Consider the following 27,584-nt stretch of genomic DNA (forward strand, 5'->3'; position numbering starts at 1 on the left):
TATTCACTCACTTTTATGCGTTTCATAAAAACTCTAGTTATATATGTAGGTTCCATTGCTAAAAAGCTTGAAGTATTTCATATATTTCGATTGAAATAAAATACTGTCATGGCTGTAATCAGATTTTCACACTTAATATTAAATTTTTAAAGGTCTTGCGGACCTTAAATCCACTAATTTCATGGTATTAGTTCGTTCGTCTCAAAATAGGGCAGTCTTTAAGGCAGGTTTGGGGCCAGTGATTACATTTTGAATTACAATTACATTTGTAGTAATTGTAATTGAAGCTTTACCAATTACAATTACTTGAAATGTGTAATTGAGCAACAACCAATTTCAATTATTTGTAATTGAAGTTTTGCCAATTACAATTATGTACTTGTAATTGAATAATTTCCTATAACAATTACTTGTAATTGAAAAATTTCCTATTATAATTACTTTTAATTGTGATTTTTCCCTTATAATTACATGTGATTTGTAAGTAGCAGACATGGGGTGTAATGATGACACAAAGTAATTCATTACATTGTCAATTATAATTACTTGTAATGTGTACCAATAACCAAATACTTGTAATTTTAATTGAAGTTTTTCCAATTACAATTGCTTGTAATGTGTAATTGGCCAATAACAAATTACAATTAATTGTAATTGAAGTTTCCAATTAAAATTACTTGTAATTGTCATTAAGGTATTACTAATTACAAATTGCATGTAACTAAGGAAATTCACAATTACAAGTATGTAATTGTAATTGGAAATTCTTCAATTACAACTACAAGTAATTGTAATTGGCAAAACTTCAATTACCATTACAAGTAACTGTAATTGCCATAACTTCAATTACAATTACAAAAAATTGTAATTGGAAAAACTTCTATTACAATTACAAGTAATTGTAATTGGTAAGGTTTCAATTAATTGTAATTGGTAAAGTTTTAATTACAATTACTTCAATTCTAATTGTAATTGAAAATGTAGTCATTACTTCCCAACCCTGGTAATTAGTAACACTTAAATTACAATTACAAGTAATTGTAATTGATTATTGCTCAATTACACACTACTAGTAATTGTAATTGACTATATAATGAATTACTTTGTGTAATCATTAACCGCTAAGCCTCCTTTGATATATTATATCAAATTACAAATTGCTTTGATCATGGGACTAAGAAGTGAGTCAGAAAAATACTTATACATACTTTTCTAGTCAAAACATATCCTTGGTCCAACAAATTCTAATTGTTTTTATCACGTTATCTTTAAAACGTATTATAAACGTCAAATATTGTATTTTCTTAATAATTCATTTTGAAGTGTTATTTTGTTCAAAATTTACTCCAAAAACGTACATCCAATTCAGAAAATGGAATTTCATTAAAATATGCGACTAAGAAATCACATAAACATTTGATGATTGGTAATATCTGAATTCAGCACAAACAATTTTGTATATTCTTCAGAATAAAAAGATAATATCTCTAATACATCTGTGAAGCTATTTTAAACACGACTTGCGACTTGTTCTTGTCCTGACACTAAAGGGGTTTTCATTAATCGCGACGTATTATGTTACTCTCAATTGAAATCCAAATGCCCGGCGCAGTAGCGCACAGTGGTTTAGTCTAGCCGAAATAAAGTCTTAACTCGCTTTTGCAAAGCCGTATCGAAATAAATCTGTTCGCATGTTTATAGACTACATCAATATAATGGGTCATACAAAATCTGTTAAATGGGCGTGGCGTATTTGTTGACAGGTCAATGATAATAAATATTACCTATACAAACTTTTTTATGTTATATTGGTGCTACGCTAATCTATAGTAGTTTCTGATATAATTTCCTTTATTTTAATATTATGGTAGGCCACGCCCATTACAGTTGGCCTGCCCATTTTGGTCCTAAATAGTTCAATGGATAGTAATGTTAATCTGTTCAAATTTCTTTTTGTTTTTTATTTATATAAAATGAAATTTTTTATTTATGTGGGAGGTGCCACACCCATAATTTTTGGTCCTTCTATTTGTATACCCTACACCACTATAGTGGGTTTGTGCTGATGTTTTTAACGCACAATAATATTGGTCCTATACCCACCTTAAAGTATACCAATCGGCTTAGAATCATTTTCTGAGTTGATTTACGTCCGATTTTACGTCCGTCCATCCGTCTGTTTGTCTGTCTGTCGGTTTGTCTGTCTGTCTGCCTGTCCGTCCATGTAAAACTTGGAAAACTACAGGTCGCATTTTTGAAGATAATTCAATGATGATTGGTACATGATCTTCTATTGTCTCTTTGACGAAGCCTATTGAAAATGGTTATGATCGATCCATTATTTCACCTACCCACCATACAACTAAACCCTCGAAAAGTGCTTGTAATCAAAGTACAGGTCGCAATTTTGTAATTCTGTGAAATTTTGCACATGATCTATTGTACTAAAGAAGAATCCTTTTGAAAATGGGTAACATCGGCCCAATATTTGACCTAGCCCCCATACAACTGAACCGAATGGGACTTTTAAGTTCATAATTATGTTCTATATACTCGTATCTCGACAAAAAGCTGCAAAACAGAGATACAAGCCGATGCGAAATGATCGGCGGCGGCGGAGCAACCATTTTAGGTCGGCTGCTAAATTGTCTGACGGCGGCTAAATTGCCTGCTCAATTTAACTCTTTCTTCAGAAATTGACCTTATTCCGTTTATTATATTGAAAAATCTTTGTATAATAGTATGTTATATAGAAACCTGTCTCTAAGTAGTAGTAAGTATAGTAGTTTTCACTATTTTAATATTAGCACAACTCTTTTCAATTTGCATAAGAATTTAAAATAGTGGCAACTCCGTTCAAATTGATGAAATTATTTTCTGAAATACATGTGCGATTCCAATCTTTATCAGCGGCTACGTTTAAGCCGGCTTAGCTTTTAAGCCGAAAAAAGTCGGCGTCGGCGCGGCTTGTAAAATATTACCGGCGGCCAGCTGCTGCCGATTTGAGCCGTCTTGGCTTGTATCTCTGCTGCAAAACCAAGTTCTATACTAGCTTTCATGAGCCTGATGAATTTTTTTGGTGATAGGTTCTCATTTGACCCTAGCCTCTATACAAAGACCCCTTCGAAATATGACTTAAATGTACACAATTTTATTCAACAAAAAATGGCTAAAGTATATCTGAGACAAGGTACAATTCAACTTGAATTCTTTATAATGAACACTAAATCATATTTTATTTTTATAACTGGTCGGCCTCGCCCGACTATAACTTCATGTTGTTCTAAATATTTGTATAAACAGTAAAGTTATTCGTACATAAATTGAAGTATTCCTGCTTTTATATTTTCTTAAATTTGCGAAATTTAATATTTACTTTATATGGTAGGCCCCACGCCCACTATTATAGGTCAGCCCACTTTTTCCAATCATTCATACAAATATCAGAGTTTTTCTTACATAATTTTGGAATTTCTTAGTTCCACACCCACTATTGTAGGACCGCCCACTATTTTCAGTTATTCATGCGAATATCAGAGTTTTCATTACAAAATTTAGGAACCCAAACTGTTATAATTTCTCAGAAATACGTAAGTTTGCTTTTACATTATATGGACATGCCACCTTCCGCCCACTTTAAATTTCATAACAAAAAGTGAAGTCTTGAGTCGACAATAACAGAGTTGTAGTGCTGAGATAGTGGTCCTGGTGTTAGAACAGTTCTTAATCTTTCAAACTAAATATTTAAGCTATACATAAAGCAATTGCCAACAAGACTTTAACTTGACTTTACGAAGCTTTAGTTAAAAATTTAGTTAGTTTTGAGAAAATATCAAAAAAATAACTGTCATTTCCCTTTTAATAACGTCAAAACTTAACACAATGTCTTTTAAGTCAATATAATTGGAAATTCAATTTATTTAAAATTTTATAATTTCAAGTTAAACCTTTTTAACAAAAATCAATCATATCAGTCAGTCAGTTTCCCTTTAAAGAAAAAACGTAAAATCATTAAAACACAATCACATAAAATTAAATCGTAAAAAAAAAGAAAATAATGAAATGATATTTTGAAAATCATATTGATAATTAAAAAAACATGATTCAATTTCAAAATATTTCAAGAAAAGAAAAATAGTGAACAAAAAAGTGCAACTAAATGGAATTTGTGTTGATTTAGTTTATTAAAAATTTTTTTTTGAATTTTTTGTTGATAATGTTTTAATTATTTAATTAGATTAGTTTTTTTAGAAAAGTTTTTTATTTATATTATTATTTAATTATATACTTTTTGTTCTTTTTTTTAATTTATTACTCTTGTTTTTAGTTAATTTGTTTATTGTATTTTTTTTGAAATTTTTTTCTTTTTGAATTTTTTCGAAACAACAAATTAGTTTTAGTTTTTAACACATTCCACAAAAGTTCCACCACAATAAAAAAAAACCAAAAATTTTTAAAACAACAAAAAGCATTTTTAGTAATAAATTATACAAAAATCAAAAAAGAGCCGCCGTAGTTTATACATTAAATTTATATATGAATGGATGGAAATCCTTGTAGTTTAGTTTTGTTTATCTTTTTCTTCTAGCTATAGTTCTTTAAATATGTTTTTTCTTTTCTCTTTTTTTTAAGTTAATATGTTTTTTATAATTTTATTAGTTTTTATTAGTGTTTTAATATTGATGTGATTGTATGTGTATTATTTACCTGAGCAAAAACAATTAGTTAGTATTTTAATTATATGTGTGGTTCCATTAACACCTTGTCTTTTTACCCCAAAACATTTACTTTGAAGTACACTTAACATGTTTCTGAACCCCCTATCCTCTTGTACTCTCCCTCTGCGCCCAAAATGTGCCTAGCTTTTGAAATTTAATTTTTTTAAATAGACCACAGGGAATATATGTATATAACCAGTTGTGAATATGGATTTTTTTTCGTTTTTAACAAAAGGTTCAAAGTTCAGTTTTCAATAAATTCCAAATATATTCACCCCTGGTTTTTGCCCCTTTAGGTTTAGCAGAGTAGTTTAGTTCAAGTAAATAATCCCTATTTTTAATCCTTTATTCAAGCTTTCCCGTAAATAATCCTTTTAATATAAGTTTAAATTTAATTTAAATTAAGGAATACTAAGAAAGAGCGCACAATTCCTCCAACACTCCCCCACATCCTTTCATTACCAACTCATTCATTTAGTATTTTCAAATCAATCATGAATTCATTTAGAAAGAAAATGCTAATGCTGTTTTGATTACCTATTAGAGAAATGAAATGTTAGTAAAATATTTTAGATTTGATATGAAATGGAAATGAAATTGCATGGTTTGCTTTAAGTTAGAAACAAATATTTTTCTTTATTAAATGTTACCCAAAATCGAACTGCTCTATTTTGCAGCACCTTGTCCTTGCTATTGATTAGCTTTGAAGTAGACAATTTGGTTTGGATTATGTATATAACCTCAAAAAAATATAACAAAAAAAAAAAAAAACTAAGCATACAAAAGAACAAAAACTTGAACTTCATTTAAAAAAATCGCAGAATTTAAAAAAAAATCATTTTTATTGTAAATAATTTTTCAAAAAATTTTATTAAAAAAATTGTCTAAAAATTTTCTATAAAAAGAGATATTATCAAAAATTTTTTTATAAAAAGAGATTTTTCCAAAATTTTCTTTAAAAAGTGAGTTCTTCAAAAATTTTCTACAAAAAGAGATGTTATGAAAAAAATTTTACATTTTCATTAATATGTTTTTCTTTGTAAAAGGAATTTTTCAAAAATTTTCTATAAAAAGAGATTTTTGCATAAATTTTCTATAAAAAGAGAATTTCTCAAAAATTTTCTGTAAAAAAAAAAAATGTTGTCAAAAAATTTTTTTAGAAAGAGATTTTTCCAACATTTTCTTTAAAATAGTTTTTCTTTGAAAAAACAATTTTTCAAAAATTTTCTATAAAAAGAGATTTTTTTTCATAAATTTTCTATAAGAAGAGAATTTCACAAAAATTTTCTATAAAAAAGAGAAAATTTCAAAAATTTTCTATAATAAGAGAATTTTTCAAAAATTTTCTATAAAAAGAGAATTTTTCAAAATTTTTCAATAAAAAAGAAAATTTTTAAATAGTTTTCTCATAAAAAAGAGAACTTTTCAAAAATTTTCTATAAAAAGAAATTTTATCAAAAACTTTCTATAAAAAGAAAATTTTTCAAAAATTTTCTATAAAAAGAGAATTTTTAAAAAAATTTCTATAATAAAAGGAGAATTTTTAAAAAAATTTATATAAAAAAAAGAAATTTAAAAAAAAAAATCTATAAAAGGAGTATTTTTAAAAAAATTTCTATAAAAAGAGAATTTTTCAAAAATTTTTTATAAAAAAAATAATTTTTCAAAAATTTTCTTTAAAACGAGAATTTTTAAAAGATTTTCTACAAAAAAGAATTTTTAAAATATTTTCTATAAATAAAGAGACAATTAAAAATTCTTTCTAAAGATAGAAATTTTCTATAAAAAGGAAAAATTTTCAAAAGATTTTTTTAAAAAGAAAAATTTTCAATAAAAAGACAAATTTTTAAAATTTTTCTATAAAAGAAAAAATTTTCAAACATTATCTATAAAAAGAGAAATTTAAAAAAAAAATCTATAAAAAGAGAATTTTTAAAAAATATTCATTGAAAAGAATTTTTCATAAAATGTTTATAAAAAAGTTTTTCTTAAACATTTTCTATAAAAAGAGAATTTTTCAACAATTTTTTACAAAAAGATAATTTTCTAAAAAAAGAGAATTTTTCATAAATTTTCTATAAAAAGAGGATTTTGAAAAAGCTCTATAAAAAGAGAATTTTTGAAAAAATTTCTATAAAAAGAGAATTTTTAAAAAATTTCTATAAAAAGAGAATTTTTGAAAAATTTTCTATAAAAACAGAATTTTTGAAAAATTTTCTATAAAAACAGAATTTATGAAAAATTTTCTATAAAAACAGAATTTATGAAAAATTTTCTATAAAAAGAAAATTTTTTAAAAATTTTCTATATAAAGGGAATTTTTGAACAATTTTCAATAATATAAGAATTTTTGAAAAATTTTCTATAAAAAAAATGTCAAAAAATTTTTTTAGAAAGAGATTTTTCCAACATTTTCTTTAAAATAGTTTTTCTTTGAAAAAACAATTTTTCAAAAATTTTCTATAAAAAGAGATTTTTTTTCATAAATTTTCTATAAGAAGAGAATTTCACAAAAATTTTCTATAAAAAAGAGAAAATTTAAAAAATTTTCTATAATAAGAGAATTTTTCAAAAATTTTCTATAAAAAGAGAATTTTTCAAAATTTTTCAATAAAAAAGAAAATTTTTAAATAGTTTTCTCATAAAAAAGAGAACTTTTCAAAAATTTTCTATAAAAAGAAATTTTATCAAAAACTTTCTATAAAAAGAAAATTTTTCAAAAATTTTCTATAAAAAGAGAATTTTTAAAAAAATTTCTATAATAAAAGGAGAATTTTTAAAAAAATTTATATAAAAAAAAGAAATTAAAAAAAAAAATCTATAAAAGGAGTATTTTTAACAAAATTTCTATAAAAAGAGAATTTTTCAAAAATTTTTTATAAAAAAGATAATTTTTCAAAAATTTTCTTTAAAACGAGAATTTTTAAAAGATTTTCTACAAAAAAGAATTTTTAAAATATTTTCTATAAATAAAGAGACAATTAAAAATTCTTTCTAAAGATAGAAATTTTCTATAAAAAGGAAAAATTTTCAAATGATTTTTTTAAAAAAAAGAGAATTTTTCATAAATTTTCTATAAAAAGAGGATTTTGAAAAAGCTCTATAAAAAGAGAATTTTTGAAAAAATTTCTATAAAAAGAGAATTTTTAAAAAATTTCTATAAAAAGAGAATTTTTGAAAAATTTTCTATAAAAACAGAATTTTTGAAAAATTTTCTATAAAAACAGAATTTATGAAAAATTTTCTATAAAAACAGAATTTATGAAAAATTTTCTATAAAAAGAAAATTTTTTAAAAATTTTCTATATAAAGGGAATTTTTGAACAATTTTCAATAATATAAGAATTTTTGAAAAATTTTCTATAAAAAAAATGTCAAAAAATTTTTTTAGAAAGAGATTTTTCCAACATTTTCTTTAAAATAGTTTTTCTTTGAAAAAACAATTTTTCAAAAATTTTCTATAAAAAGAGAATTTTTCAAAATTTTTCAATAAAAAAGAAAATTTTTAAATAGTTTTCTCATAAAAAAGAGAACTTTTCAAAAATTTTCTATAAAAAGAAATTTTATCAAAAACTTTCTATAAAAAGAAAATTTTTCAAAAATTTTCTATAAAAAGAGAATTTTTAAAAAAATTTCTATAATAAAAGGAGAATTTTTAAAAAAATTTATATAAAAAAAAGAAATTAAAAAAAAAAAATCTATAAAAGGAGTATTTTTAACAAAATTTCTATAAAAAGAGAATTTTTCAAAAATTTTTTATAAAAAAGATAATTTTTCAAACATTTTCTTTAAAACGAGAATTTTTAAAAGATTTTCTACAAAAAAGAATTTTTAAAATATTTTCTATAAATAAAGAGACAATTAAAAATTCTTTCTAAAGATAGAAATTTTCTATAAAAAGGAAAAATTTTCAAAAGATTTTTTTAAAAAGAAAAATTTTCAATAAAAAGACAAATTTTTAAAATTTTTCTATAAAAGAAAAAATTTTCAAACATTATCTATAAAAAGAGAAATTTAAAAAAAAAATCTATAAAAAGAGAATTTTTAAAAAATGTTCATTGAAAAGAATTTTTCATAAAATGTTTATAAAAAAGTTTTTCTTAAACATTTTCTATAAAAAGAGAATTTTTCAACAATTTTTTACAAAAAGATAATTTTCTAAAAAAAGAGAATTTTTCATAAATTTTCTATAAAAAGAGAATTTTGAAAAAATTTCTATAAAAAGAGAATTTTGGAAAAAATTTCTATAAAAAGAGGATTTTGAAAAAGCTCTATAAAAAGAGAATTTTTGAAAAAATTTCTATAAAAAGAGAATTTTTAAAAAATTTCTATAAAAAGAGAATTTTTGAAAAATTTTCTATAAAAACAGAATTTTTGAAAAATTTTCTATAAAAACAGAATTTATGAAAAATTTGCTATAAAAACAGAATTTATGAAAAATTTTCTATAAAAAGAAAATTTTTTAAAAATTTTCTATATAAAGGGAATTTTTGAACAATTTTCAATAATATAAGAATTTTTGAAAAATTTTCTATAAAAAGAGAATTTTTCAAAAATTTTCTACAAAAAAAGAATTTTTCAAAAATTTTCTATAAAACGAGATGTTTTCAAAAATTAAAAAAAAAAACATTTTTAAAAAAGTTTCTATAAGAAGAGAATTTTTCGAAATTTTTCTATAAAAGGGAATTTTTAAAAAATTCTTTAAAAGGGAAATTTTTGAAAAATTTTCCATAAAAGAATTAAAAAAAAAATTCTATAAAAACAGAATTTTTGAAAAATATTCTACAAAAAGAGTATTTTTAAAAATTATTTTGTAACAAGAAAATTTTTAAAAAATTTTCTATAAAACGAGAATTTTTAAAAATTTTCTATAAAACAATAATTTTTTAAAAATGTTCTATAAAAAAAAATTTAATTTTTATAAAAGGATACATTTTCAAAAATTTTCTTTAAAAAGAGAATTTTTTACAAAATTTTTATAAAAAGAGAATTTTCAAAAATTTTCTACAAAAAAAGAGAAATTTTCAAAAATTTTCCCCAAAAATAGAAATTTTTAAAAAGTTTTATAAAAATAGAAATTTTTAAAAATTTTTATAAAAAGAGAATTTTTCTAATATTTTCTATAAAAAGAGAATTTTTAAAAAATTTCCTACACAAAAAGACAATTTTTCAAAAATTTGCTATAAAAAACTGAATTTTTCTAAAATTTTCTATAAAAAAAACTGAATTTTTAAAAAAATTTTTATAGGAAGAGAATTTTTAAAAATTTTTCTACTAAATGATTATTTTTGAAAAAAAAAAAATTCTATAAAAAGAGAGATAAAGAAGAGATTCTTAAAATTCTTTAAAAAATACACGTTTTTTTAAATTTCCTAAAAAAAAATAATTTTTTCTTAAAAAAAATCTTTCGAGTATTCTCTATAAAAATAATATTTTCTAAATTCTGTATAAAGAGTGAATTTTTCCAAAACAAATTTTTTCTAAAAGGAAAAATTTAGATTTTTTCGAAAATTTTCTGTAAAGCAAAAAAGTTCTAGCTCATCTATACATTTACATCTACTCCAGTGTTCATAAATAAGAATATACTATGAGAAATAACAGTTATCTTCCAATACCGCCCTAAATCCAAACCTATGCTCTAAGCTGTCATTTTATTTTCCATATTCATTTTATTCATGCCAAAAGCTCCTCCCCAAAAAGTAGTTTTAAAATAGTATAACTTTTTTCTTTTGAATTTTGTTTAGTTTATATTTTAAATCACATATAAATCTAAGATAAATAACAAAACTAAAAAAAGCTCATTTAATCTTAAGACCATCATCATCATTTTTTATAATTTAATTTACTAAATCCCTTTTTAGCTGATAAAAAAATCAAATTCCTTAAAAAGTCATAAAACAAAAATATTCCCCTTGTTTATTTTTTTATCCTTCAACAGATAATAGATCTAATAAAAAGGATGCATTTGTATTTTTTAACAAATTTTTGGGTACGTAAACATCAATTAAATATTTTCTTTTTATTAAATAAAGAAATTTGTAACGAATAAAATAATTTCTAATAATGTTTTTTTCCAATATAAACGAATTTAATTACTATGTGAATACTCGTTTTAAATACTTCTTCTATTATTCTGTCTAATTTTTGTAACTTCTACAAACTTAAAAAAAACATTTATATTTTATTACTTGTTTAATGCAGTGTCGTCTATTTGTCCTCTTGCGTTTTTTGTTTAAATGTTTCTCTTACTTACATAATACATAATTTACTTACTTACTATTACTACTACTTGGTTGGTTGTTTCTCAATTATTTATAAATATTTATGTTAAAAAACAATAATAGAATTAAATTCTTTATTAAGTTAATTTCTTACTTAATTTTCTAAAATTTTTTTTCTTTATCGAACTAATTTTTTTAAAAGTTTACTAAAATTGCTTAAAATTTTTAACTACAACTAGATAATACAGTGCTACTAAATAGTCTATACAAAGACTAGTCCATAGATTCGGATTTATACTATTCAATAGGCTCTACAGACACGCTGCGAAAAAATATGTTATTGTAAACATAATCTAGTCAAAACATATTATGATTATTATTGGTATCATGAAATATCATACTATGATTATTTCATCAATCGTAATTTGATCTTAATAATAACTCAATCCACATTGACGAGATTGAAAATATTGGCACCTGCAATCATAATATGTTTTGAATTAATCACATTATGGTTGCAATAAACAAATTTTAGTTATTGTAACCCTGCCCAACCATATTTTTTCTCTGAATGTAAATTAGCCCATAGACTGGTCCATACAATAGGCTAAAAAACGAAAAAACTAAGCAACTGGCGAGTGAATAGTCTAGTCCATAGATTGGGACTTAGACTATGCAAAAGACTGTACGGTGAAAAAATGTTGAAATTTTCATACAAAATTTGTTCTATAAACCTTTGATAAAAGATTATGAATAAGTATCATATTATTTCAATGGATACTTAGTTTATAAAATATTAGAAAGTGCATTAGTTGCGCACCTGCAATCATAATATGTTTTGAAGTACAAAGTAGTCATATTATGGTTAATTTTAACCATTTGATAGTTGCGATTAACAGGGATATATAACTAAATTCAAAATAACAAATGACTTGTTTACAACAATATAACAACAATATAACAATTACATTTGAAGTAATTGTAATTGAAGATTCACCAATTACAATTTCTTGTAATTGTAATTGAAGTATATCCAATTACAATTATTTGTAATTGTAATGTGTAATTGACCAATAAACAATTGCAATTACTTGTAATTGTAATTGAAGTTTTGCCAATTACAATTACTTCTAATTGTAATTGAAGAATTTCCAGTTACAATTACTTGTAATTGTAAATTTTGTTCCTTATAATTACATGTAATTTTGTAATTAGTAATACCTAAATTACAATTACAAGTAAACTTCAATTGCAATTACAAGTAATTGTAATTGGCAAAACTTCAATTTCAATTAATTGTAATTGGTTATTGGTCAATTACACATTACAAGTAATTGTAATTAGAAAAACTTCAATTACAATTACAAATAATTGTAATTGGTTATTTCTCAATTACACATTACAAGTAATTGTAATTGACCATGTAGTGAATTACTTTGTGTAATCATTACCCCCCATGCCTGGTCTATAGACTATTGCAAAGGTTAGTCAATAAAAATGTTTATAGACTAGTTCATATATTATGTCTATAGGCTAGTACATCAATCAATGAACTAGTTCATAGATTTGTCAATAGACTAATTTGATAGACTAGTCAGCAGTATAGTCAATTATCTAGTCTTAGATTAGATTAGTCAATCCATATATTAGTCAATAGTCAATGGAGAAGTCTATAGTTCACTGATTAGTCAATAGACCAATCTATGGGCTAGTAAATACATACATTTGTATGTCAATTAACCAGTCTATAAATCTGACAATAGACTAGGTTATAAAATACTATATAGACAAGTCAGTAGATTAATATATTTACATATCAATGGTGAAGATCATAGACTCCCCTGCAAAAATTGAAATTACTCCGCAAACGCGTGTAAAGAGTACTCCTCAAAGGATTAGGACTGGTCCAAAGTTAATCCAAATATATGAAAAAACTCCATTAACATTGTGATGTTCTAGGTTAGGAGTATTACCAAAACTAGTCCCTTTGCTGAAATTATGGGAGTACATGATCCGCAACATGGACCTATGTAATGCAGGCTATGGACTATGTTGTTTTCAAAAATAATAAACAAGATCCATGCCTGCCTTACATAGGACTACTAAACGGATCATGTATTCCCATAATGTTTACAGGCGAGTAGTTTTTGGATTACCTAAATGGATTATGTACTCCGGTAGTCATAGCAATCTAGTGCTTTTAATTTCAAAATTCAAATCTTCCATACCTGGTTGATATATAGAATAATTATTACCACTGTAGCACTGTGTTATTAATACATATTCAAATATTATTAGAGAATAATAATTTTATTTATAGCAATTCGTTGTATCGTCTACTGCTTCATTTATCTTTATATACATTAGACAATATATTTATAGCAACAACCAAGCTTAATGTTTAACTCGATTGTGGTTACAAAATGTTTGTTGCTGCAATCGCAATATATTCTTATTCTTGTAACATTTTAACTCTATTAAGTATTTTTATGGTGTTGTCCTCTCTACTTAAATTTTGTTTTGTTTGGTAACTGGACTCTACACTACATTTACAAAATATGTATATCTAATTGGCCTTTTTATGTGTAGTACATATCAATATATATATTTTTTTGAAATACTTAGAATTTAAATGTTGTCTACGTATTGTTTATGAAAAATAAACTTTGTTTTTTTAATTGGACCCACAAAAAAAAGAACAAAAAAAAAAATCATATTGATGTTTACCAAAAAAAAAAAATCTTCATTAAATTCTTTACATTTGTAAATAAAATCATATGTTTTCCTGTGAGAAGAAGACAATCTTAAAAATTTTATTTGCTCAATTAAATGATTTAATTGTGAAAAATTCGAAGCACCATTTTAATTAAAAACAAATCGAAGAACTAATTAATAATTTTGCTTTTCTGAGAAAAAAGTAATTAAACATATGTTTATACGCACCATCAAAACAGATGGGGGATATATTGATTTTGTCATTCCGTTTGTAACACATCGAAATATTGATCATAGACCCATAAAAGCATATATATATTCTGGGTCCTTATTAAATTTAATACGATGTAGCCATGTCAGTCCGAACGGAACGAGCTAGAGGCTGTAGTTAAGGTTTGTTTGGTATTGAAAATGGGCAATATCGGTCCACGTTTTCTGATAGCCCCCATACAAATGGAGCTTTGACAGCTTTAACGGGCACATCTGTTTTAAAAATACTAGTATAGCGATGAAATTCAACACACATAAGTTTCAATGAATCCAAAATCTCTCTATCAAAGTTTAAGCGGATCGGTCCATAAGAAAATTACTTTAACGATCATTGCTGACTTAAAAATACGTGAACAGTTATGATATTGTATATAAGAAATATTTATAGGAAAGTAAATGTTCCTACCGAATTTCATGCGGAAAGTGTCGGGAAATGATATTCGATGTAAAGATGTTTTATATGAACCAAAACTGGTGTAGAAAATTTTATGAAAAATGGTAAAAAATAATTAACCCTATCTCTCATATGAGGTCCTCTTTAGTTATTTTAAAGAGTAATATCACCCTGATGTTTATAGGGGAGCATTCCTTTTAAGGCATACGATTTGATGGTGAATATATGAGATTCGGCTCAGCCGAATGTAACACTCTCACTTGTTAATATTTCATTTGTTAAAATGGTCCTACGAACCTACGCAAATCAACTATAAATATACATTAAACAAGGTTGTCTTCTGCTTTAAAAACTCTCTCTTTTTCCCTCTCTCTCTCTCTTCATATAATTATTATTTATCTCCGCTCCTACTCGTCTTACTTTTATTAATTTCTGTTCATATATATACTAAATTTTTTACGCTAATTTTAATCCTACTAATTTCAAACTGTGTTACTAATTTATTTTATTTTTTTTTTCAAATATTCCTTTCCAAATATTGTGTATAAAAATATTTTTTGAACACAATGTGTAACTGACTACACTAATTATTTACTCTTTTTTTTATGTAAAAAAAAACACATCCTTTCAATGTCTTTGTATTTGTATGTAGATATTTAATTAAGCTAAATAATCAATTAAAAAATTAATCAATATTTTGTGTATTTATTTTTTTGCAATTTTTCACAGGCAAACGTAGTGAGTTTCACCACAAAAACAAAAAAAAAAAGCAACGCACTTACCAATAAATAAAAAAGCTTAAGTTTTTAAAAATAAAACTTTAAATACTAATATTTTTTAAAATTTGTATAATTTATGTTTTTTTAAGTAATTAAATTGCATTTTTTCTTAATTTTCACTTTAACACTTTTTTTAGTTCGTTTGTTTGTTTGTTAATTTTCTTAATTATTTGTTTTTAAAAGCTATTTTTTAATTTTGTTGTAAAAAAGCACTAAAACACTTACTTTTTCCAAAACGGATTCCAAAAAATAACAAAAGAATACCAAAATTCCTTGCGCTTTTTTGCCAAATTTTCTTTTTAATTGTTACCCTTTTAAATGATATTTAAAGAAATTTTAACTTTTTTGTATGAAAAAAAAAAACTGAAAAAGTTCCCTTTTTTGTGGAAAATTTTACAAAATTTGATTATAATTAATTCTATATAAATTGACTATTCTATTTAAATAAAATTGAATTTTTTTAATAAAATTTAATTTTAAAACTGAAATTTATTAAAATTAAAAAAAAAATAAATTAAAACTTGGAACCTTTTCGGATTCTGCAAACTCCGAGCTTAATTTAACAACTACTGCCTATAATGTGTTTGCATTATTCGTTTAAAAAAATATAAAAAAAAATTGCAACGGTGCTAGAAATTCAACTTCAACAACTACATATATACTTGGAAAAATGCCTCACTATGACATGCATTCAAATAAAGTTGTTTTAAACGACTAAAGGAACTTCATATATCGGCCACATAATAATATAAATCGATCTGCATCTTACGGATTGAAGGCTATAAACTGCTAAACATAAAATAAAACGCTTAATATATAAAAAAAAAAATACTACGTTAATCATAAAATACAATATTCCTGAAAACATTGAACATTTTTTTAAAAACTTCTAGCTTTATACACATACATATTTTCCCAGTTTTCAAATTCCTTCATATTCAATAGTTTTTCCACGAAAATTCTTTAACTCTAGTTGTTGGTTAAATACTGCTATTGAGCTTTTAAAACTAAATGCCTGCTTTTACAATATATTTTACTTGTATTTGTAATATTGTTTCTATTGGAAATTTTACTAGTATTACTGCATAGCTTAAATGGACTCCTGACAATTGACTAAAAGTTAAAATAAACACAGTTTGAACTTTGTTTGAAATATTGCCAACCATCTCTTAGCGCAGAACCTCAACTTTTGCAAGGGATTGAAATCAAAACATATATACCCAGCAAAAATTACAGCATACTTTTCAATGACTACTACATATCGTCTAGATTACATAGAAGTAGTCTAATAAGGTATTACCAATAATGTGTTACATAAATACTTTCAAATTCATTAGTTCTCTTGTCTGTAAAGCTATAGAAGCTATACACAGAGGGAATCAAATATACACGCCTGGTACCAAATTGACACCAAATTTGTCAATAACATCCGTTGTCAAGTATATACATACATACACCAACAACATATAATGTTGACCACGCAACGGAGGGAAACAAATTTTTTTAATAACATCCGTTGTCAAGTATATACATACACACAACAACATGTAATTTTGACCACGCAACGTTGTCAACATTGCAACAATTCGTTTGTCGCAATCTAAATTTTATGCACATCCGTTGTCTTAAAGTTAACAAACGTGGTAAGCTCAAAATCCGTTGTTAAGACAATGGATGTGCATAAAATTTAGATTGCAACAACGAATTGTTGCAATGTTGACAACGTTGCGTGGTCAAAATTACATGTTGTTGTTGTACGTATGTATATACTTGACAACGGATGTTATTAAAAAATTTGGTGTCAATTTGGTACCAGGCATGTATATTTGTTTCCCTCTGTGTATACGTTTTTTTAAGCGATTTACAACGACTAATTTTTCTAATTACTTGTAAGCATTTGTGGTAAGTACTTGCCACCAATCACCGTGTTAAAATAATTACTTAAAATGCTATTGCGTAAGTAAATTTTAACATTTTAACCCCTTACATGGTAATAAAAGTTTTTGCTGGGTATTTATTATAACAGGCAAATTTTATTTTAATTTCCCAAAAAAAATATTCTTCCCTAAAGAGAAATTATTAAAATTAATGTATTCCAAAAGGAGTTAAAGGTTTCCTTCTTATAAATCAGAAATGTCCATAATAAAATCCTTTTTCTCTCCCTTTTTTTAAGCTACACCACTATAGAACGGCGGGTATTATACTATAGCACTATATATAGCACTATGGTGCTACATCCTGCTTAAATTTTGCCGATCGACTCATAATCACTTTCTGTTCGATGTACCTTGTGCTCAAGGTACAGGCCAGATATTTTCAAGATATTTTGACGAAGTCTATGGTAATTGATTGAAATATGTTCATTATCTCATCTAGCCCCCATACAAACGAACCTTCCGATTGGTAGCAACTTGTTAAATGAGGTTTTTTATGGGAGTTAGACTTAAATATGAAGCGATCCTCATAAAATTTGGTGGAGGATTTCATATTTCATAAGTCAATTATGGATGTTTAAGACATTTTCTAAAGGGGAGTTTATATAATTGAGATCTGATCATTTAAAAATCGTCAGTATCATTTATCCTTAAATGCTATTGAAATCAAATCATGCAAAATTATGTTCATATAGGTGAAATATGCAACAATATGCGCTAACAAATCAATGCCAAAAATTCTTAAATTGTTCTGCTTTGTTTATACCCATTATTTATATAACACAATTTGGTTCGTGCAACTGCCGCATCAGGCTCCTTATCAACATATCCAGTTAACCAAATTTTCCAAAACTATATTGACATTTTCTGGTTTAATTTATTTTATGGGTCTGTAGCTCTCGGCTATGATCAAAATGGCATAGCCAGTAGCATATGCCTAAAAAATGAGCCACTCGAAAACCTCTTCAAACTTTCAATCTCTATGGATGCATTGGCTTCTCAATGATATCGTTCAAGTTTTACTATCCCCAAACAATTATCGTGTAATGATTATTTGTAATTGTAATTGATTGATTGTTATTGGATATTGCTCAATTGTACATTGCATGAAATTGTAACCGGCAAAACTTCAATTACAAGTAATTGTAATTGGAAAAGCTTCAATTACAGCAAAGATGTCCGCTGTAAGCTTTAAGTATTTTCCAATGCCTACACTAAGGCCCGTAATCTCAATCTCCGGTTATCGTTTAACCGGTAGATATTCAGCCGGTTAAAATAATTTTTTTATGAAAACTGTCAATATATCGTTACGATAAAAAATAACAAGACATTGAGAAAATGGTGGTTAGTGTATAAAGTGAATAATATACCACTGTACTATAATTATAATTTCCTTCTTCGAACATCTCTTGACCTTAAATATTGGAATATTATTCCAAGTCCAACAATTAATTACAATTAACAATAATAACTATTTTAATCATTGTTAAACAATTGCATTCGACGAACTCTATTAATTACTCCTTGAAATATTAAACAAAACTTATTTTTACCATTTTAAAAAATATACCCTAACAATAAACAGCTTTTTTTGCAAACTTTTACTTAGAATAAATGTTGCCAACATAACAATAACAACTATAATTTGAAACAATATTATAACTACAAGTACCAATGTAATTGCTATTATGGTAACTATTACTTTTGAAATTTCCTTGAGAAACAAATATAAACAATTGCAAGTATATTATTACTACTAAATATTGCCATAATACAACAAAAACTAAAAAAACAATAGACTTAATATTACTCTAATGCCAGCAAAAGAAAGCAACTGCAGAAACTTCATCATATATACAAAACAAACATATGAATTCCTTTCCTTCCTAAACTTTCTGACTCTCATGAACACCAACAACGGTTGTAAGCCTCTTTATGCCTATAATTATACTATTATTTTTACATATTTTATATAAATAAAAAATACTCTATTTGTGTATGTATGTATGTGTAATAATAACCAACAATTAACGTTACTATTTTCATATATTTATTTTCAAAACAAAACGAAATGAAATAATCAAATAACAACAACTTTTGTAAAATAACAAATAAATTAAATAAACTACGTAAACTTTTCATTATTTGAACTCTGTACAAAACGTGATTGAATTGTACAAAAATGTATTAAAATGCAAAATAAATAATAACAAACAAAAAAAAACAACTCTCGTCATGGTCAATAAAAATACATCAACAAAAACCATCAATGAATAAATATGAAAAAAAAAAATACGCCACAAATATGAACTGTCAACATACAACTTGCTACATGCGATTAAAAATAATTTTTTAAAAAATGTCACATCTGTACTTAACACATTTGGCATATTTTTGTAAAAATGTGTGTGTAACACTCAATCTCTCTGTGTATGTGTCCTAATGCGCGCCTTTAAATCCAAAATGACAAAACAAATCAACGCCAACAATTTGAATATTAAATAAAAATCAAATCATCAAATCTAAATCAATAACAAAAATAATAACAATTTTTTTTATCCAAACTCAATAATATTAAACCAAATATTTTGTAAGTAAATATTAGTTTTGTATAATAATTTTTTAAGTAGTTTGTTTTATACAAAAATCACCAAAGAAAGAAAAAATCCAAATCTCCTGTTTGTATAAAAATCTACCAGCAAGAAACTTTTTTAATTTTTGAAAACCTTTTCCTTTTGAAAGTAGAATGTAGCATTTTTATTGTATTAAAAATTTGTTGTTTTTTTTTCATTATAAATATTTGTATATATTTTATAGAATTTTAGATAATGCCTTCAATCTATAAATATAATTTTTGTTAAATAGTTTTTATTACTTTATAATTTGTTTATTAAAATGTAAATATTTTAATAAATCAAATAGTTTTGTTTATGTGACAAAAATCATTAAAATTTATTATAAATGTTTAATGTCAATTTGGTGATCGTCAAAGCAATTTTCGCCGATTTTTCTTTTTTTAATTTATAAATATATAAAGTTTGACGTGAATGGAAAAATATATTAAAACTAAGATAAATCGAAATAAATATAAATATTTAGAAAATCTGATTATAGAAATGTATTAAACAAAACTAAAATTGTTAATATTTTTTAAATTGAAAGGTTACATATTATATAATGTTATAAATTTACTCGCGATGGTCCAAAGAAACAATTTATAGCCTTTCATTAGCAAGAGAATCTTTCCACTTTGTTGTTTAGAGAACTGATGTAGCGCTTTAATAGACTACATAACTATTCAGACTATAAACTACACTATAGTCTAGATTATAGTCCATACTAGACTATAGTCTAAACTATAGGCTAGACTTAAGTCCAGACAGTAGAAAAGACTATAGTCCAAACTGTTAACTATAACCTAGTTCAGAATATAGACTCGACTATAGCCCAGACTATAGACTAGTACATAACTAATACAATGGGCCAGAATATAGTCGAGATTATAAACTAGACCAAAAACCAGACTAAGGACTACAGTATAGAACAATATAGAACTATACTATAGAATAGGTTATAGTCCCTACTATAAACTAGACTATAGACTAGACTGTAGACTAGACTATAGACTAGAGTATAGACTAGACTAAAGACTAGACTATGGACTAGACTATAGACTATAGACTAGACTATAGACTAGACTATAGACTAGACTATAGACTAGACTATAGACTAGACTATAGACTAGACTAGACTAGACTATAGACTAGACTATAGACTAGACTAGACTAGACTATAGACTATAGACTAGACTAGACTATAGACTAGACTATAGACTAGACTATAGACTAGACTATAGACTAGACTATAGACTAACTAGACTATAGACTAGACTATAGACTAGACTATAGACTAGACTATAGGACTAGACTATAGACTAGACTATAGACTAGACTATAGACTAGACTATAGACTAGACTATAGACTAGACTATAGACTAGACTATAGACTAGACTATAGACTAGACTATAGACTAGACTATAGACTAGACTATAGACTAGACTATAGACTAGACTATAGACTAGACTATAGACTAGACTATAGACTAGACTATAGACTAGACTATAGACTAGACTATAAGACTAGACTATAGACTAGACTATAGACTAGACTATAGACTAGACTATAGACTAGACTATAGACTAGACTATAGACTAGACTATAGACTAGACTATAGACTAGACTATAGACTAGACTATAGACTAGACTATAGACTAGACTATAGACTAGACTATAGACTAGACTATAGACTAGACTATAGACTAGACTATAGACTAGACTATAGACTAGACTATAGACTAGACTATAGACTAGACTATAGACTAGACTATAGACTAGACTATAGACTAGACTATAGACTAGACTATAGACTAGACTATAGACTAGACTATAGACTAGACTATAGACTAGACTATAGACTAGACTATAGACTAGACTATAGACTAGACTATAGACTAGACTATAGACTAGACTATAGACTAGACTATAGACTAGACTATAGACTAGACTATAGACTAGACTATAGACTAGACTATAGACTAGACTATAGACTAGACTATAGACTAGACTATAGACTAGACTATAGACTAGACTATAGACTAGACTATAGACTAGACTATAGACTAGACTATAGACTAGACTATAGACTAGACTATAGACTAGACTATAGACTAGACTATAGACTAGACTATAGACTAGACTATAGACTAGACTATAGACTAGACTATAGACTAGACTATAGACTAGACTATAGACTAGACTATAGACTAGACTATAGACTATAGACTAGACTATAGACTAGACTATAGACTAGACTATAGACTAGACTATAGACTAGACTATAGACTAGACTATAGACTAGACTATAGACTAGACTATAGACTAGACTATAGACTAGACTATAGACTAGACTATAGACTAGACTATAGACTAGACTATAGACTAGACTATAGACTAGACTATAGACTAGACTATAGACTAGACTATAGACTAGACTATAGACTAGACTATAGACTAGACTATAGACTAGACTATAGACTATAGACTAGACTATAGACTAGACTATAGACTAGACTATAGACTAGACTATAGACTAGACTATAGACTAGACTATAGACTAGACTATAGACTAGACTATAGACTAGACTATAGACTAGACTATAGACTAGACTATAGACTAGACTATAGACTAGACTATAGACTAGACTATAGACTAGACTATAGACTAGACTATAGACTAGACTATAGACTAGACTATAGACTAGACTATAGACTAGACTATAGACTAGACTATAGACTAGACTATAGACTAGACTATAGACTAGACTATAGACTAGACTATAGACTAGACTATAGACTAGACTATAGACTAGACTATAGACTAGACTATAGACTAGACTATAGACTAGAATATAGACTAGACTATAGACTAGACTATAGACTAGACATAGACTAGCTATAGACTGACTATAGACTAGACTATAGACTAGATATAGACTAGACTATAGACTAGACTATAGACTAGACTATAGACTAGACTATAGACTAGACTAGACTAGACTAGACTATAGACTAGACTATAGACTAGACTATAGACTAGACTATAGACTAGACTATAGACTAGACTATAGACTAGACTATAGACTAGACTATAGACTAGGACTATAGACTAGACTATAGACTAGACTATAGACTAGACTATAGAACTAGACTATAGACTAGACTATAGACTAGACTATAGACTAGACTATAGACTAGACTATAGACTAGACTATAGACTAGACTATAGACTTAGACTATAGACTAGACTATAGACTAGACTATAGACTAGACTATTGGACTAGACTAGTACACTAGACTATTAACTAGACCATAGATTAGACTATAGACTAGACTATAAACTAGACTATAGACAAGACTGGATTATACTATATACTAGATTAGATTAGACTAGACTAGACTAGACTAGACTAGACTAGACTAGACTAGACTAGACTAGACTAGACTAGACTAGACTAGACTAGACTAGACTAGACTAGACGAGACTAGACTAGACTAGACTAGACTAGGCTAGACTAGACTAGACTAGACTAGACCAGACTAGACTAAACTAGACTAGACTAGATTGGACTAGACTAGACTAGACTATAGGCTAGATACTAGTCTAGACTATGCACTGGACTATAGTCCAGACTAAAAACTTGATTATAATAGACTAGAATATAATAATTGGCAAACTATACAGACTAGACGGCAGTCCAGACTATAGTCTAGACTATTGTTCAGACTATAGACCAGACTATGGACTAAACTATAGTCCGGGCTATAGACTTGACTATAATCCAGACTATAGACTTGACTATAATTCAGAATATAGTCCAGGTTATAGACTATACTATAGTAAAGACTATATACATTAGACTATACTATAATCCAGAATATAGACTATACTATAGTCCGATAATAGACTATACAGAATATAGACTATACTATAGTCCGACAATAGACTATATAGACTTGACTATAGTCCACATTATAGACTATTAAGAGTATTGTCAGGTTATAGACAATACTATCATCCAGACTATAAACTAGACTGTATCTCTTTAGGACATGACTATAGTCCTGACTATGGACTAGACAATAAACTATAACCTAAAATAGGCTATAGTCAAGACTATATACTATATTTTTTGAAACTTTCAAATTCAATTCCGACAATTATTGGATTTTGTGACAACCGCCTATACCACAATTTAAAATATTTATATACTGTACTATAAACCAGACTATTGACAATACTATAGTCCTGAATATACATTTGTACATATTTATATTAGACTATTGTCCAAGCTATAGACTAGACTATACTCTAGGCTATAAACTAGACTGTAACCCAGGCTAACAACTAGGCTATAATTCATCTAAAAAAATGAGAAATGTGGCATAAAATTATATAATTGTAAATGTTTAAATTATAAAAATTTGTTAGTTTTTGTTTTTCTTGGTGGCGAATGATTTATATTTAATTCATGTGAACAAGATATGTTTATCATACGCAATGTTGTTTACTCATAAACCAAATTAGAATTTTATCCAAAGTTTTCTATAAAAAAAAAATATAATGGAACATAAATTCAAATGTTTCAATAAATATAATATGTTACCTATTTCTTTTATCTAGCAAAACCTATAAATTTAATATCTTCAATATTTAAATTAAAAACTAAACTCTATAAATTTTTGTTTATAAATTCACATGTCGCATAAAAATCTATGGATGCATAAACAAATAAATGAAAAATATTTGAAAATAAAACTAGAAAAACCATTTATATTTTAGTCGCGAGTTTGGACATTTAAATTTTCTAGCAATAAATAACAAACGAATATAAAAAATCTAAAAGAAACTAACTGAACTTTTAATAATTGAAAATACACTGTAAAAAATTATAACCTAAAGCTGCTTAAGCTTCAAATCTTACTCCTCTGTAAGCTGTTAGCAAATATAATCTGAGAAAACTATTTAAAATTGAGTACCTTGTTGTTCTCTCAGTGTTTGTGTATTAAAAATGTCAACAAAAGCAAAACAACAACAAGAACTCAATTGTTAACAGTTTTTGTATTTTGTTTAGCAAGGAGCCTAGAACAGCAATACCTGTTCTACTCTTATTTTCTTTTTGTGTTGTTGCCATATTTTTGCATATTTTTTAATTCGCTTGCATATTCTTTATTTTGCCTGTCTTTGTATATAAATATGAAATTTATGTTGTTGTTGTTTTTGTTTGCTTTTATATGTTGTATATATTATTTATTTACTTATTTATTTATGTATGTATGTGTGCTTTATATTCCTTGTATATATTTATTTATATGTATAATTTTTTGTGTTTGCTTTACTTGTGTATAACTTTTATTTTTCATTAATATTATTTATTTAATTTTTAGTTTTATTTTTTATTTCTTTGGGTTGTAAATTTTCTTTAATATTGTCGGAATTTTCTTACTATTTTTAACTTTAGTTTAATGAAATTTGAAACAATTTATTAAACAATAAGACAATTTTGTGTTAATTGTATTGTTTTACTTCATTTCGAAATTTTTTATTAAATCACATACAAACACTTCTCTACCCTCTACAAAACCAAAACAAAACAAATAGACGATGAATTGGCAGGACTTATCCAGGAGGCTGAAAATAAAGCACCCGAGGAATTAACGGAAGAAGACAAAATGGCTCTACTGGGACGTCCCAAAAATGGTGATATTGTACGCGCACAATTGCGTATTAAAGAAAGTAAAGAATTTAAGGTGAGTGTTTTTAACATTATTTTGTTTTTAAAGTGAACATATTTTTTTAATGTATTTTTAATACTCATTAAACTTAGTTTAAGATTTAGGAATATTTAAATTGTTTGTAAACAATTTGTGCCACAGTTCAAACACTTTTTTTATTTTAACTGTCTACGACTTTCAGCTATAGAAACAATAAAAATATTTAAAAGAAATTATCAAAATTATTCTTTAACCTTGAATATGAATTAACTTTTTGTTCAGACTAATGACCACACTTTAAACTTTACTAGATAAAAATCCTGACTATATACTAGAAAATAGACCGACTGTATCCTAGTTTATAAAACAAACTAAATAATAGACTATGGACTTCACAAGATAATAATCTAGGCTATAGGCTAGATAATATTCTGAATTATTGTCTCGAATTTAGTTCAGTTTTTTTGACTTTACAATATCGCAGACTATAGACTATTTGTATAAAAGTCCCCACAACAAGCTACTTTATAAATAAGGCCATTTGCTATTAGATTTAAGTTTTAGTCTGCAGTTCAGACTAAAGACCAGTCTACGGACTTGACTATATAATAATCAATAGTTCAATGTTCTAAAATATAGATTTTATATTTGTACAGAATAAAGATTTCACTATAGACTAGACTATAGTCCAAACTAAATAATAAAATCCAGAGTTTAAAATAAACTATAGGTCAGACTAGACAATAGTCCAGTCTATATTCTAGTTCATAGTCTAAGCTTAAGACCAGGCTATGAACTTGTCTAGACAATAATCTAGACAATAGACTAGAGAGTAGCCCTATTAGTGTAGTCTACAGACCAGACTAAAGCTAAAGCTTTGGACTTGAAAAGAGATTGATTTGGCTTTAGACCAGTTTTATACAGTCCAGATTAAAGTATAGAGGAAGAGTAGCCTATAGCCTAGATCATAAACTATACTATAATCCAAATTATAGACTAGACCCACATTATAGACTAGACTATAGTCCAGACTATAGACTAGACTAAAATCAATATTATTTTCCAAACTATAAAATAGACTAAAGGCCAGTCTGCAAAATAGACTTTATACCAGTCTATAGAAGAGACTATAGTTCAGGCTTTAGAAAGTCTATGGAATAGCCTATAGTCCAGACTATAGACCAAGACTATAGAATAGACTATAACCCATACTATTGAATAGAATATAGTTCGTACTATAAAATAGACTATGGTCCAAGACTACAGAATTGACTCTAGTCCAGACCATAAAAAGACTATAGTCTAGATTATAGAATAAACTATAGTCCAGACTATAGAATAGACTATAGTCCAGACTATAGAATAAACTATAGTCCAGACTATAGAATAGACTATAGTCCAGACTATAGAATAGACTATAGTCCAGACTATAGAATAGACTATAGTCCAGACTATAGAATAGACTATAGTCCAGACTATAGAATAGACTATGGAATAGACTATAGTCCAGACTGTAGAATAGACTATAGTCCAGACTATAGAATAGACTATAGTCCAGACTATAGAATAGACTCTAGTCCAGACTATAGAATAGACTATAGTCCAGACTATAGAATAGACTCTAGTCCAGACTATAGAATAGACTCTAGTTCAGACTATAGAATAGACTATATTCTACAGAAGACTATAGAATAGACTCTAGTCCAGACTATAGAATAGACTCTTGTTCAGACTATAGAATAGACTATAGTCCAGACTACAGAATAGAATATAGAATAGATTCTAGTCCAGACTATAGAATATACTCTAGTTCAGACTATAGATTAGACTTTAGTCCAGACTATAGAATAGACTATAGTCCAGACTATAGAAAAGACTATAGTCCAGGCTATATAATAGACTATAGTCCACATTATAGAATATACTATAGTCCACATTATAGAATATACTATAGTCCATATTATAGAATAGTCCAGACTATGGAATAGACAGACTATAGACTAGGCTATAATCAAGACTACGGGCTAGACTAAAGTCTAGACTATAGTTCAGAATATGGCCTATAATGTAGAGTAGACTATAGTCAGTCTGTAGACTAAATAATAATCTGGAATATAACTTATGTAATAATGTAAACCATATACAAAGTAATACTTCATATAGGCTAGACCATAGTGCAAACTATTGACTAGACTTGTGTCTCAATTTAGTTCTGGCTATAG

General features: G+C 26.1%; 1 protein-coding gene across 14 annotated transcripts in view; it reads left to right on the forward strand.

The window, feature by feature from the left end:
- The window catches only part of LOC119601628 (sodium/calcium exchanger 3), a 176,831-nt gene extending 151,382 nt beyond the window's left edge, over nucleotides 1–25,449 (forward strand). For 5 of the 14 annotated variants that reach the window (XM_037952673.1, XM_037952675.1, XM_037952672.1 and 2 more), the window contains 2 exons: nucleotides 18,853–18,951; nucleotides 25,265–25,449. In XM_037952673.1, the coding sequence (XP_037808601.1) occupies nucleotides 18,853–18,951; nucleotides 25,265–25,434 (269 nt within the window). In that variant the 3' untranslated portion in view covers nucleotides 25,435–25,449. Of the gene's footprint in view, nucleotides 1–10,656; nucleotides 10,708–15,047; nucleotides 15,057–15,730; nucleotides 15,823–18,852; nucleotides 18,955–25,249 lie in introns of those variants that run through there. The other 9 variants (XM_037952679.1, XM_037952682.1, XM_037952681.1 and 6 more) reach the window with 7 other exon arrangements.
- Nucleotides 25,450–27,584: the final 2,135 nt, after the last annotated feature.

The sequence above is a fragment of the Lucilia sericata genome, unplaced genomic scaffold (assembly GCF_015586225.1).
Source record: "Lucilia sericata isolate MDLA Ls3-8-SP2 unplaced genomic scaffold, ASM1558622v1 Contig000179F_arrow, whole genome shotgun sequence".
In the NCBI taxonomy this organism is placed as follows: domain Eukaryota; kingdom Metazoa; phylum Arthropoda; class Insecta; order Diptera; family Calliphoridae; genus Lucilia; species Lucilia sericata.